At 42.2% G+C, this 15157-nt stretch overlaps 1 protein-coding gene across 5 annotated transcripts in view; it reads left to right on the forward strand.

Annotated features, from left to right (window-relative positions):
- PPHLN1 (periphilin 1) overlaps window positions 1-15157 on the forward strand; it is a 112702-nt gene that overhangs the window by 33957 nt on the left and 63588 nt on the right. For all 5 annotated transcript variants that reach the window (XM_081330370.1, XM_081330371.1, XM_081330372.1 and 2 more), the window contains one exon: window positions 5001-5212. In XM_081330370.1, coding sequence (XP_081186496.1) covers window positions 5001-5212 — 212 coding nt within the window. The remainder of the gene's footprint in view (window positions 1-5000; window positions 5213-15157) is intronic.

The raw sequence follows: 15157 nt of genomic DNA on the forward strand, positions 1-15157 counted from the left end.
AACAAAAACAAATCAGTGACCAATATAGCCACCTTTCTTTGCAAGGACACTCAAAAGCCTGCCATCCATGGATTCTGTCAGTGTTTTGATCTGTTCACCATCAACATTGCGTGCAGCAGCAACCACAGCCTCCCAGACACTGTTCAGAGAGGTGTACTGTTTTCCCTCCTTGTAAATCTCACATTTGATGATGGACCACAGGTTCTCAATGGGGTTCAGATCAGGTGAACAAGGAGGCCATGTCATTAGATTTCCTTCTTTTATACCCTTTCTTGCCAGCCACGCTGTGGAGTACTTGGACGCGTGTGATGGAGCATTGTCCTGCATGAAAATCATGTTTTTCTTGAAGGATGCAGACTTCTTCCTGTACCACTGCTTGAAGGTGTCTTCCAGAAACTGGCAGTAGGACTGGGAGTTGAGCTTGACTCCATCCTCAACCCGAAAAGGCCCCACAAGCTCATCTTTGATGATACCAGCCCAAACCAGTACTCCACCTCCACCTTGCTGGCGTCTGAGTCGGACTGGAGCTCTCTGCCCTTTACCAATCCAGCCACGGGCCCATCCATCTGGCCCATCAAGACTCACTCTCATTTCATCAGTCCATAAAACCTTAGAAAAATCAGTCTTGAGATATTTCTTGGCCCAGTCTTGACGTTTCAGCTTGTGTGTCTTGTTCAGTGGTGGTCGTCTTTCAGCCTTTCTTACCTTGGCCATGTCTCTGAGTATTGCACACCTTGTGCTTTTGGGCACTCCAGTGATGTTGCAGCTCTGAAATATGGCCAAACTGGTGGCAAGTGGCATCTTGGCAGCTGCACGCTTGACTTTTCTCAGTTCATGGGCAGTTATTTTGCGCCTTGGTTTCTCCACACGCTTCTTGCGACCCTGTTGACTATTTTGAATGAAACGCTTGATTGTTCGATGATCACGCTTCAGAAGCTTTGCAATTTTAAGAGTGCTGCATCCCTCTGCAAGATATCTCACTATTTTTGACTTTTCTGAGCCTGTCAAGTCCTTCTTTTGACCCATTTTGCCAAAGGAAAGGAAGTTGCCTAATAATTATGCACACCTGATACAGGGTGATGTCATTAGACCACACCCCTTCTCATTACAGAGATGCACATCACCTAATATGCTTAATTGGTAGTAGGCTTTCGAGCCTATACAGCTTGGAGTAAGACAACATGCATAAAGAGGATGATGTGGTCAAAATACTCATTTGCCTAATAATTCTGCACTCCCTGTATGATCAGACATTGTCCTAGGGAAAATCTTAACGTTCTTAACCGAAGAAAAAAGATCAGTAGTAATCAAAATAAAGTCAATCCTAGAGAAAGATTTATGTCTATCCGAAAAAGGTAAAATCTGTGTCTCTCTCATATTCCTTTCCCGCCATACATCTCTTAATTCCAGATCCTCCTTCAAATCAAAAAAAGCTTTAGGCAATTTCGAATTAAAAAAGTTTTTGGAGGATCCCTTCTTGTCTTCAGATGGGACCAAAACTCCATTCCAGTCCCCCATCATGATAACAGATTTATAATCCAATTCGATTAGTCTCTGATGTAAAAATTTGAAGAATTTTTGCTGTTGTTGATTTGGAGCATATAATCCAATAAGAAGAACTTTCTTTCCTTGTAATATTAATTCAATACTAACATACCTCCCTTGTTTATCTGATTCAATCAATCTTGCCGAAAAATCTTTTCTTAAATAAATGACCACTCCAGCCTTCTTGTCCGGAGCAAAAGATGCAAAATGTGTTCCCAATCGGGAATTAATCAAATACTTTTGGTCTTTTAATGCAATATGTGTCTCTTGTAAGCAAACAATGTCATTTTTATGTTGTTTGAGATAAAAAAATACTTTCTTTTCTGTGGTGAATTTAAGCCATTAACATTCCATGTCAGGAACTTCACCATCTCTGGTGACCAGGAGCCTTTGGAACATGACCTGAAGATCAGCTGTTGCTCTCTTCGGACGTGCTCCTCCCACAGGCTCTGAGACAGCCGCGTCTTGCGTAGTTGGACCAGATACAGGCTTCTGTGTTTGCTCTTTTTCCATACGCTTATATGCAGCCCTTGTCATCCTCTGTTCTTTTGGGTCTTCCTTTAATGCCAAACTCTGCTCCATAACCTCCGCCTGCCGTATCTCCTCAAGAGGCAATGACATTGCCCCTTCACTCAATTGTTTATCTTCTTGTCTTGCTTCTGTTCTTTTGATTCGAGGAGACGGTGGTGAGCCTGCTTTCAGGACCTTAGTATAGAAATCTTTTGCTTTTAAAATTGTATCCAATCTGTATCTGGTCCCTGCGTAATTTACCACAATTCCATTAGGTATTTCCCATCTGAACTGGATTTGTCACTTCTTAAGCTCATCGGACAGAAAGGCAAAATCTTTCCTTTTTCTAAGAATTTTTGGAGGTATCTCCTTTAAAATCATAATGTCTTGGCCTGCAATTTGAAATCTTTCCCGATAAAAGGCCTGGATAATAGAATTTCTGGTTGATCTCCTGGAAAAATAAATCACTACATCTCTAGGTAATTTTTTTTGCCTAGCAATCCAGGAGTTAACCCTAAATGTCTTATCCATTTCTTTAAGTAGTTTTTCAGGTTCACATTTCAAAACAGGAGCCACTGCTTGTGCTACTTCCCATTCCAAATCTTCTTTAGGATTCTCTTTAAGGCCTCTGATATGCAATGCAAACTCCATGTTCTTATATTGTGATATAATAACTTCGTCCTCTGTTCTGTCAATCTTAGCCTCTGCTCTATCAATCTTCTGTTCAGCATCAATGATTTTATTTTCCAAATTCTCCACATACTCCATAACTAAGTCCACACGAACATCCAGGCGTTCTATATGTGCAGCCAAACCCTGGAGTGCAAGCACTATATCTTCCCTCATCTGGTTGTTTTGGTTAACAAATTCTTCCCTTGTTTCCTTTATTTCTTGCTGCAAAACGTGTGTTGACTGCATCACAACTCGCTGAATGTCTGTCAGTGTAAATGCAGGAGGTGGGGGGGAGGGTGGTTGTACTGTAGGTTTCATCGAAGTCTGCCCTACAGCTTGTGGTAAAGGTGAAGAAATAACATTCTTAGAAATTGGAGGCCCTCCCCCACGTCTCGCAGCCATCTCTTAGGTTTCGATTTCCTCTTTCACCCAGCAGAATCAAAGTTCAAAAAAGGGGGGGGGGGAAAGAAGGGAAAGGAAACAAAAAATAAAAGTTCTCCCAAAGTTCCTTAACCTTCAATAAGAAAAAAGGGAACAAGCTTTCAAATAAACAAAATCCGGTACTGGGTAAAGTCAGTTGCAAATTGTATCTCTTGCTATGTTGCAAAATATAACAGTTTTCCAACGCAGTCACGTCACACAGGAAAGAAACATTCCAGCGCCATTTTTACTCCATTTCAAACTTAAAACTTGAAGAAGATAATGAATCTGAGTTAAAGTTAAAATCCAACTTGAAAATTCAGATCTTCCTGCTTTGCTCTGCCTGCTTCTCAAAGAAACAAAATACTCACAGTCCCATCTAAGCAGCAGGTGCAGTTGTCGCATCTGGTTCCACTCCTTTTGGAGCGAAAACGTCCTGAGAGCGGAGAGAGCCTGGGCTCCGAGGGGGCTCACCCTGTTATCCCCCAAACTACTTGAGAGAATCGCAGGGGAGCTCTACCTCTACCCAGGCAAGCTCGCCTCTCCCTCTTCTCCTGAGGGAGAAGCTCCAGCGCCACGGGACAGCTGATTTTCGCTGCCTCCGAGCACTTTGACGCTTCCCAGGATCGGGCAGCTTCAAAACGCAGCCATTCGGCGCGGCAGCGCTACCGGAAGTCAACCATATATGTATTCTTGACCAAAAACCTTTGGCTTTATGACATGTCCACCAAAGATGATAATATGTGTCTGGTTTTTGTCTACATTTCCAACAATTACTAGACATATTTTTAAACATTTTCACTAACCTCATAGGTGTTAAGTGCCATCTGTAAAACATTTTATATAGGTTTTCTTTGTAAGCTGCCGCCTTTGTTATAAGGCACCCCTCCTTCATCGCCTCTTTGGAGTGACTTTAGGCCCTTTTCAGGGCCACCAACAGGGCGAAATCTGTCTCTCCACGATGCAAAACCGGAACCTCTTATTTCAGGTTGCTTTAAATAGTTCCTTTTTATTGCACGTAATAAAATGGCTGTAAAAGCCTAGAGATGAGGTGAGAACTTTTCAATAGTACCCCTTCACCTATTTCCTAGCTGTAATGGACAGCCCTAATCTAGATCTACTTAGTGTGCATTTCCATACTTACCAATTTTATGAGTATCTCTACAGTTAGAAGTTTTGTTTATTATCCTTATGTGTTTTTTCCCTAGTAGATTGTGCTTTCATTTAACTGGCTATTTAGTTTTCTGGTGGGTAGAATTTTGTTTTCATTGGATTTCAATTAGTCATTATATAAAAGTATGAAATAGTGTGAAACAAAGGAAACCTCATATTTTTTCCCTGCACATTGATTTCCATAAACGTAAAACATAATAATTGATAAAAACATAGAGCTGCACCAGGAAATGTTCTGCTTCTTATTATTTAGTAGATGGGTTTAAACAATTGTTACTGCAATCCAAGAACCTTTAAAAAAGGATTTTCAGTCATAAATATGTATGAAATCCTTTTTTTTAATGGAAAAATATTTAAAAATGAAAAAATATATTAAATCTTCCAGATTCCTAAAATGAATTAGCAAATGAAACTTATTTTTGAGATTGCTCAAAATTTGAACTCGCCTTCTACACAGTAACTCTTTCCATTATACTTTTTATTGATATTTTATTCCTGTTCAACTGATTAAGTCATTTGTTTTTTTATTCAAAAAATACTGATTTTCATTGTATTTCTGTCATTAGTTAGAGAATTGAAAACGTTCTCTAAGGAAAGATTCAGAAGAAAATTAGTTTTTACTTGGCACTCTTGCTGAATAAATGAATGTTTTTATTTGTTTATTGCAATGATGTTTAAAGGGATGTCAGAGATGGCATACGACGGAAACCTGTATATCCTCATTATGCAAGAGATCGCTCCCCACATAAAAGGGATTCCCCTTACTTCAGAGAATCACCAATTGGCCGGAGAGAATCTCCTCACAGTAGATCTGGCTCCAGTGTCAGCAGCAGAAGTTATTCACCTGATAGAAGCAAAGCCTACGCCTTCCATCAGACCCAGCATAGCAAAAGTATGTCATCTTTACATAGAAATATTTCCCTACAAGGTAATGTAGAATTAATTACAGAAAAACCTCTGAAAGTTGACCCACCCAAGGGACTGAACAAAAGTGGTCAACATACAGAGGTGGTCAACATATGGAACAACTGCACTGATATGTACACATGCCTCATTTTATTGTACAGCTTTTATTAGAGAATATGCAGAAACCCATTTTGTGAAAACACTGGAAAATCATTCATACAATACTGTATCATACAAATCAATACATATACATATATGTATCATTTTCTCATGGTTTGATCATTCTTTCTGAAAAAGAGTCAATTTTAGTCTGTGTCTTATTCTTTTTATGAAGGTAAAGCAGAGAAAGCATTCTTGATGCTGGCTATATCACTCAGCATACCTGGGCATTTTTCAACAGCAAATGACTTTAACTGCATTATCAAATGACTGATATCCTCTTCTTTTGGGGTATCTGCAATTTCTGTGTCCTCCTCAATTCTTTTGCTTCATCAGTTGCTTCCAGCACTTTTCCTCTGGATGTACCTCAGTCAATACTGATTGGAAAATTGCTTCTGGGTCAGGGTTAGGTTAGGACTGGGATTTTGCTTTTGCAGATGAACCATAGGTTGGTTTTTTAGCAGTGACCCACTGCAGAAGTTGGGCTCTGTAGTGCGTTTTGAATGTTTTGATTATGTCTTGGTTTTGAGATCGAATTTTTGATGTAGTGTTTGGAAGCAAAAATTTCAGTTTCACATTTGTAAGATGATTCACTTGGGGATGGCTAGGACAGTTGTCCACTTTAAGGAGAATGGACTGTTTCTTCTTCATTTCTCAATCAATACCTCTTATCCACTCCTTAAATAGGGCACCAGTCATCCACGCAGATTTCTTAGATTTGGATTGGAAGGTCTTTGGACTGCATGTTCTTGAATGAGTGTGGCTTTGCCAATTTACCAATCACCAAAGGTTTTAGCTTCTCTCCAGTTAAGCTAGCACACAGCAGAACTTTGAAAGGTTCTTTAGAAAGTTTTCCACTCTTACATTTGTCACCCCTCATAATGAGGCTCCTGTTAGGTATTGCCTTGAATGTTCGTCAGCGTTAAAGATGTCATTGTCTTTACTGCTGATTCAAAGTGAAAAATATTGTATTCTTTGATATTCTTGAAAGAAATTCATTGCTACCAATTCTGCTTTTCACTTTTCTTGCCCTTGGTGCAGACTGGACTGAGCTGGTCAGGTTATAGAGAGTAAATTAATACTGTGTGTTAAGGTCCAGGAGGTCAAGATACAACTTACAGAGGTGGTCAATATAGAGGTTGGCTTTCTATTGTGTACATATATGTCTGGTCTATGAAAATTAGGTCAACTTAGGGAGATGGTCAACTATGGAGGTTTTACTGTATTCAAAAACAAAACCTAAAGCCATGAGCTGGAACAGCTATCCTTGCAAAGGAAATTTACAGTACTCAAAACCGGAAAAATTCAGTCCTTGGCACCATGTAGTTTTATATTTTCTCAAGTAAAAGAATATTACAAGTAGTGATTTTACATAGTAATAAGCAAACAAGAAAGCCCTTTAATCTTAAAAGAACACAAGACAGGAAAAGACACAAAGGGAGTGAGAAGGAGAGGAAAAGCAAGTGGTTTCATTATTTATCTTGTCCATACATTTCAGTACGCACATTTTCTTTGGTATGCAATATATATTAGCAATATAAATTGCTAATTCTCATTTCATTGAGATTTTTTTATATTGTATCTTTGTTGACAAAGTAAACAAGACCTGCTTTAAAAATTTAACCCAGCATTTCACATTTCCTTATTATGTGTGTCACTACATATTTTCTTATGCTACTCAAGCCACATAATTTAAGGATATCCCTGTAAGACTCCTTATCTTTCTGAACATGGAAGCATGCTTTCAATTTATACCTTCCATTTCTTGGTCTCAAAAACTACCTCCAGGAAAGTGGGGAAAGTCATCTGGATGTTGAAGGAGGTAATGCTGGGAAAATGGAATCATTAATTGATTAAAATAATTTTCCATGTAAAGGATGTTATATTCAATGTTATACCTGAATATTACAAGTAGTGATTTTACATAGTAATAAGCAAACAAGAAAGCCCTTTAATCTTAAAAGAACACAAGACAGGAAAAGACACAAAGGGAGTGAGAAGGAGAGGAAAAGCAAGTGGTTTCATTATTTATCTTGTCCATACATTTCAGTACGCACATTTTCTTTGGTATGCAATATATATTAGCAATATAAATTGCTAATTCTCATTTCATTGAGATTTTTTTATATTGTATCTTTGTTGACAAAGTAAACAAGACCTGCTTTAAAAATTTAACCCAGCATTTCACATTTCCTTATTATGTGTGTCACTACATATTTTCTTATGCTACTCAAGCCACATAATTTAAGGATATCCCTGTAAGACTCCTTATCTTTCTGAACATGGAAGCATGCTTTCAATTTATACCTTCCATTTCTTGGTCTCAAAAACTACCTCCAGGAAAGTGGGGAAAGTCATCTGGATGTTGAAGGAGGTAATGCTGGGAAAATGGAATCATTAATTGATTAAAATAATTTTCCATGTAAAGGATGTTATATTCAATGTTATACCTGAACAGTAGTTCTGTCCCTGTCTGCATCATGAACCTGTCTTGAGTTAGGAATATAATAAGAATTATTTGAATGTGTTTTTATGATCTTCAGTGAAATTACCCCTAGATGTAATACAATATAGTCAGTTGATTTTATTTAGGAATATACTAAAGATAAGCAATGAAATAATATGACTCTCAAAGCAAAGTTACATTAGAACTTTGGGCAGCTTTATTTGAATTGAGTTTGTACATAATTGCTTCACTTAATAATCGGTGTGTTGCATAATTGTATATAATTGCAAAATAACTGGCTAATGGATAATTCAGGAATATTAAAAATATAAATATCCTTTTAAAAGTAAATGTTCTTCTAGGTTAACAGGGAAATTTTTTAAATTATGTATTCCATTCCTTTACCCAGAACAATATTTCTCTGAATAGAATGTCCCACAATTGGCTTGTGTCAGGAACATGGGTCCCACCATACTACAAGCATCCTTTCCTAACTTTTTCTGAGAAGAACTTATAAATTCAGTCACATACCCTATATTCCAGTGATGGCGAACCTTTTAGAGCAGGGGTGTCACAGAGAAACTGCGCCCATCCCATTGCCGGCAATGGGAAAAAGTTCCGATACATCGCGCGACGTCACGTGACATCGCGAGTTTGACATGTCTGTTTTAGAGACTGAGTGCCTAAAAACCGCCTCTGTCCCATCCCGCTCGCTCTTTCCTGCCCCCATCCTACCCCCTGCTCCATGGTTCCCATCCACAGGGCCACTCACCGCCTCCACAGCCCGCCACAGATCGCCCAGGCAGCCCAGCAGTGCCATGGTGGCCACGCTCTCTGCCCGTGCCCCACAGCATTAACTGTGCATGACAGGGCATGAGGGTGGAGTCTTGTCCCCGCTGCCCGGCTGCCATGTCCTTGGCTGTGCTGCTCTGCACAGGCCATGCTCAGGGGTGACTCTCCTCCAGGGGGGCTACTGGTGAGGAGGGGGCCGTGGGGGGAGGCAGGGCTGGGACAATGGCGTGCATGCCCACAGAGAGGGCTCTGAGTGCTGCTTCTGGTACGCGTGCCATAGGTTCGCCACTGCTGCTATATTCCATCTAAATTGTTAGGTAATGTACCTATCATGGCTAAAAACCATTGCTGCATGGTCCAAATTGATAATTATAACAGCTTTGTTAATAGTATTCTGTTATTATTAATGTTTAAATATGTATCCCTTCTCTCCCATTTCTACCCATAAGCTAAGGATCAAATCCTAGGCAAACAATGGGCCAGGCAACTACTGTATGACTCAACAAAGCTTGTTTCTAGCTTCTTGCTTTCCTTCTTCTAGTTGCAGAGTTGTAAAAGGGCAAAAGGCTATCTAGAGCCAGTGAGCGAAAGATGAAAAAGGATTGGGGGCAAGCATTCTAAAACTAGGGCAGCAATAAGGAGAAGAAAAATTACTGATTTTCTTGATCTACCTGTGGTTTCTTGTTTCTTTTTGCTGCTTTGGACGAAAGTTTTTGTTTCTTTTAGTTGTTTGCAAACTGGTAAAGTCCAAGGTGGTTCAATGAAAGGAATAACATATAAGGTAAATTATGAGCTGTGGTCTGTGAAATATATGCTTGAAAATATGAAGGGAAGGAACCTGGTAGTGCTGAGAGAAAATGAGAAAATCTTTTCACAAAACAGCAAAGATTTTACATAGAAAAACATGAGGTACAAATCTAGGAAAGTGAAGATAAGAATTTGGGAAAATTAGGGAAATCGTCTGCAAAGAAGCCCTTCAACAAAACATTTAACTTTGTGTAGGCAATACTTCTTCAGTCTAGACCAGACATGTCAAACTCGCGACGTCCCATGATGTTGCGCAATGTATCGGGACTGTTTTACCATTGCTGGCAATGGGGTGGGTGCAGCTTCCGTGTGATGCGTCTGGCCTGTGGGCTGCAGTTTGACACCCCTGTTCTAGACTATTGTACTCTTAAGTTTCAATGAAAAGGTAGAGATTCTTTTCTTTAATATATATTTTATTGATTTTTTTAAAACTAACAACCTGGTGCTTAGTAAACAGCATGTTGTCTGGGTTCACATTTCACAACAATCAATAATAGTCAATTTCTATCTTATTGTATTCTACATAACAGTTTTCCTTGATTTTCTCTTATTCCCATATTGTTCTCTTTTGCAAACATTAGGTTAATACAGTTCTTTGTATTTTAGTAACAAAGAGGTTAAATATAAACATTTTTCTAACATTTATCCAATTAGTAATAGCATCTGTATAGAACTTCTTTTCTAGATAGTCCTCTTGGTTGCGTTATATGTCCTGTTTTCAACATTCTCATTTATGTTTATGTTTGTTTATGTTTATTGGACTTATATATCGCCCTTCTCCCATAGGACTCAGGGCGGTTCACAAGGTATTTAAAATAACAATACAAATTACAAAAGTTAAGAACAATTAAAATAATTAAATTTAGTCCTTGAATAAAATAAAACCCTTGTTAAACTCCAATTAAAACCCAATTAAAATAAAATTACAATTAAAATTCTCAGTCCTGGCTGGAAAGCTCAAAGAGCCAGGTCTTCAGGTCCCAGCGGAATGAACGAAGGTCAGGGGTAGTCCTGAGCTCTACGGGCAGCTGGTTCCAAAGGGCAGGCGCACCCACAGAGAAGGCCCTCCCCCTGGGTGTTACCCACCGGCAATCTTTTGCCGGCGGCACCCTGAGAAGGCCCTCCCTGTGGGAGCGCACAGGACGAAGGGAGCTTGATGCCGGCAGCAGGTGTTCCCTCAAATATCCTGGACCCAAGCCATTTAGGGCTTTATAGGTCATCACCAGCACCTTGAATCTCACCCGGAGGGCAACCGGAAGCCAATGCAGCTTGCAGAGCAGAGGTGTTACATGGGAGTATCGGGAAACCCCCATCACAACTCGCGTGGCTGCATTCTGCACCAGCTGAAGCCTCCGAGTGGTCCTCAAGGGCAGCCCCATGTAGAGAGCGTTGCAGTAGTCCAACCGGGAGGTCACGAGCGCATGAGTGACTGTGCGTAGGGCATCTCGGTCCAGATAGGGCCGCAACTGGCGCACCAGGCGAACCTGGGCAAAGGCCCCCCTGATCACGGCTCCTATATGATCTTCAAAACTGAGCTGCGAATCCAGGAGGACACCCAAGTTGCGAACCCTATCAACGGGGAGTAACACCTCACCCCCCCATCATTAAAGGTGGAATGGACTGGTTAACCCGAGATGCCGGAACGCACAGCCACTCAGTCTTGGCAGGATTGAGACGAAGCCTGTTTCTCTTCATCCAGACCCAGACCGCCTCCAGGCAACGGGACATCATGGCGAGGGCATCGCTGGGTTGGTTCGGGGTGGAGAAATAAAGTTGGGTATCATCAGCATACTGATGATACCCCACCCCGAAACCACGAATGATCTCACCCAGCGGCTTCATATAGATGTTGAACAGGAGGGGAGAGAGAACCAACCCCTGAGGAACTCCACAAACGAGAGGCCTCGGGGCGGATCTCTGCCCTCCTGTCAACACCGACTGCGAACGTCCCAGGAGATAGGAGGAGAACCACTGCAAAACAGTGCCTCCCAGTCCCAACCCCCTGAGACGCCGCAGTAGGATACCATGGTCGATGGTATCAAAAGCCGCTGAGAGATCTAATAGGACTAGGACAGAGGAACAGCCCCTGTCCCAAGCCCGCCAGAGATCATTCAGCAGCGCGACCAATGCCGTCTCCGTGCTGTATCCGGGCCTGAAGCCCGATTGGTACGGGTCAAGGTAATCAGTTTCCTCCAGGAACAGAGGAAGCTGATGCGCCACCACACTCTCAACAACCTTTGCCAAAAAGCGAAGGTTGGAGACCGGACAATAATTATTTAAAATCGCTGGGTCCAGAGCAGGCTTCTTGAGAAGGGGCCTTACCACCGCCTCCTTCAAAGCGGCGGGGAAGACACCCTCACTCAAAGAGGCAGATATTACTGCCTGGAACCAGCTTCGTGTCTTCTCCCGAGCTGCATAAATCAACCAGGAGGGACACGGGTCCAATAAACAGGTGGTGGAGCTCAGCCTCCCCATAATCCTGTCTACATCATCAGGGGAAACAGGATCGAACTCAGTCCAGATAACATGCTCAAGACCGTCCGATTCCTCCATGTCAGACTCTGCCCAGTCAGAGTCCAAACCGGCCCAGATCTGAGCGATTTTGTCCGTCAGATGATGACTAAACTCCTCGGCCTGACCCTGCAAGGGTTCCTCCCTCACCTCCCGATTAAGAAGGGAGTGAGTCACCCTGAACAGGGCGGCCGGGCGATTATCTGCGGACGCGATGAGGGCAGCGAAGTAGTTAGCCCTCGCTGTCCTCATCGCCGCAAGATAAGACTTTACAAAGGTTCTTAACTGCAATCGGTCAGATTCGGAACGGCTGGACCTCCAACCGCTATCTAGACCCCGTCTCCAACGCTTCATCTCCTGGAGCTCCACAGAAAACCATGGAGCCCAACGGGATCTGCGCCGGGTCAGGGGTCGCAAAGGTACAACACAGTCGAGTGCCTCGGCGGCCGCCCTTTCCCAGGCATCCACCAAGGCATCGACTGGGCTGTGAGTGAGGGCGATGGGTATAGACCCTTGCGCCATCTGGAACCGTTCTGGGTCCATTAGGTGCCTGGGGTGGAACCACCTGGTCAGTTCCGCAGCCCAGCGGCGGGGGGTGGCATAACGGAAGACCAGCCGCAGGAGGTGATGATCGGACCATGACAGGAACAATAGTTGGCGAACCCCCTCCCAAATCATCCAGCCACTGTCCAGACAGGAAAACCAGGTTGAGAGTGTGACCCCCCACATGAGTCGGGCCCTGAATTACTTCGGTCAGGTCCATGGCGAACTGAGACGACCCTCCCAGGGAAGGCAGGTTGAAGTCACCCAGAACTATAAGCCTGGGGAACTCCACCGCCAACCCTGAGAGGGTGTCGAGCAGCTCGGGCAGGGCTGTTGCCACACAGCTGGGCATTAGGTATGTGAGTAACAAGCCCATCTGAGCCTGAGGGCCACATCTCAGGAGGAGGGACTCACTCCCGCCCATCTGGACAATGGTGGTCTCCCACGGACATAAAGTCTCCCGGATAACCACCACCACCCCTCCACCCCTACCCTGAGCCCGTGGCCGGTGTAGCACACGGAAACCTGGGGGGCATAGCTTGGTCAGAGGAACCCCTCCCTCCGAGCCCAACCAAGTTTCCATGATGCATGCCAGATCCACGCATTCCTCCTCCATCAAGTCATGAACGAGGGGAGCCTTGTTAACAACGGATCTGGCATTAAGATAGACCAGCCTAAGCTCAGGGACTTGATCACCCTCATCCCCGGGCGAGAGGATGCTAACCGGAGGGTCGGAGCGCGCCACCGCTCGAAGACAGCAGGGGCACGATCCCAGATGTTTATTTATTTATTATTTATTATTTAAACTTGTATACCGCCCTATTCCCGTAGGACTCAGGGCGGTTTACAGGGAAAAATTAAAAATACATACATGCAAAGTTAAAATCGATTAAAACTAAAATTAAATTAAGTCCCTGAATTTAAATTAAAACCCCATTAATAAATAATTAAAACCCCTCAGATGTTGATGCGGCCCTCCATGCAACCACCTGCTGCCATTCCCTATCGTTGTGGGGATTTGAAACCCCGCCCCAGCATACACAGAACCAGCAGCCTCCACTTCCAACCCCATCCCACCAGAACCCCTAACAGGCCCAGACTGAGTGCCGGTTAATAATTCCCTCCCCACCCTACTATTCCTCCCCCTCCCTAACCCTTTAAAATAATCGGCTAAAAAGTATGTCAGGGGCCTCTCCACCCGAGGCCCCTGTCTAAGCCCAACCACCTCTTGGGGTCCCAACAATTGGGCCTGTCATTAAGGGGAATGCAGGAAAAGGCCGCAGGTCGTACCCAGGAGGGAGGAACCCCCCTGAGGGCATACAAATTGGCTCCAGAATAACGCAGGTGAGCCATATGATAATAAAAGCGTCCACATAGGGCAAATATTAACAGTGGGTAGTCCGATGGTGTAGAATAATATCCAGATGACAATGATATTGGGTCCGCTAAATATACCTCAGTCCACTAATCCAGCTCAGCTCTCACCCGAGATGGTAATCAGAAAAAGAAACCCTACAAAATTGAAATCATTTTTATCTGTTACGATTTTGTCAGAGTTGGTTTACAGTTAAATATCTAAGCTGTTTCCCTCACAATAATCCTCCCAACAATTACATTTCTCATATCATAAAAAATACAGTACTACTCAGAATAAGAAAGAAGCAAAAGAGAGAAACATATCTCTCTCAAACTAAATTTCATTTATATCACCCATTTTTTCATTTTTTTAACTTCCATTCAATAGTTACTGGTTGAGCAGACCATTTTATATTTTAACCATATTCAAACAAATGGTTAACCTCTAAAAATTGCTTCTGATAGGTCCAGTCTTCTAATCCCTTGAATCTGGTTTTAGTCTCTCTCTTTCGCCAAATGGCTTTTTCTCATCCATCTATTCCCTTTAGTTAAAAAGTCTTGCCATTTTCTTGTGGATGTTGTTAAAGATGAGAGAGACAAATCAGGCAGGATGTTGATTTCTTTTTATCTTTTTTGTCTCTCAAGTTGTACAGTAGTGGCCAAAATTGTAGAAACCTTTTGGGAAAATTGATGGCTAGTAACACCACTTTTTTGGAGTAGTACCATAAAATTATATATCAATGAAAGATAATTTAATCAAGAATGTAATCCAAAAACCTTTATGAAGGATTTGCTATTAGAATAGCAGTTATAAAGAAAAGTGAAACAAATAGAAAAAATGAGATATACAAAAATTACCATAGAAAAAATGATATACAAAAATTATCACCATGTCAGTTAATACTTAGTTGAGTAACCTTTAGCATGAATTACGCCCTTACAACGTCTTCCCATGGAGTGAACCAAGTCCTTTAGTTCTACAGCTGTTATAATGTGAAACCACGTTTGAATGATTGCTTCTATTAACTGGGTTTTATTGCTGGGTCGCTTCTGACTAACAAGTTTCTTTAATCGGCTCCCTAGATTTTCATTTGGGTTAAGATGTGGGCTATTCCCAGGCGATTCCAGCAGTGGAATATGGTTATCTTGAAACCACTTTTTGCACACAGCAGCAGCATGACATGGAGCTGAATCCTGTTGAAATATAAATGCTTCATTGTCTTGGGAAAGATCATGTGCAGAAGGCTTCAGTTTGGGCTCAAGTATTTCATTAATGTATTTTTGGCCATTTATATTTCCATTAATCACACAAATTCT

The sequence above is a fragment of the Vipera berus genome, assembly GCF_964194415.1.
Source record: "Vipera berus genome assembly, chromosome: 6".
NCBI lineage: Eukaryota > Metazoa > Chordata > Lepidosauria > Squamata > Viperidae > Vipera > Vipera berus.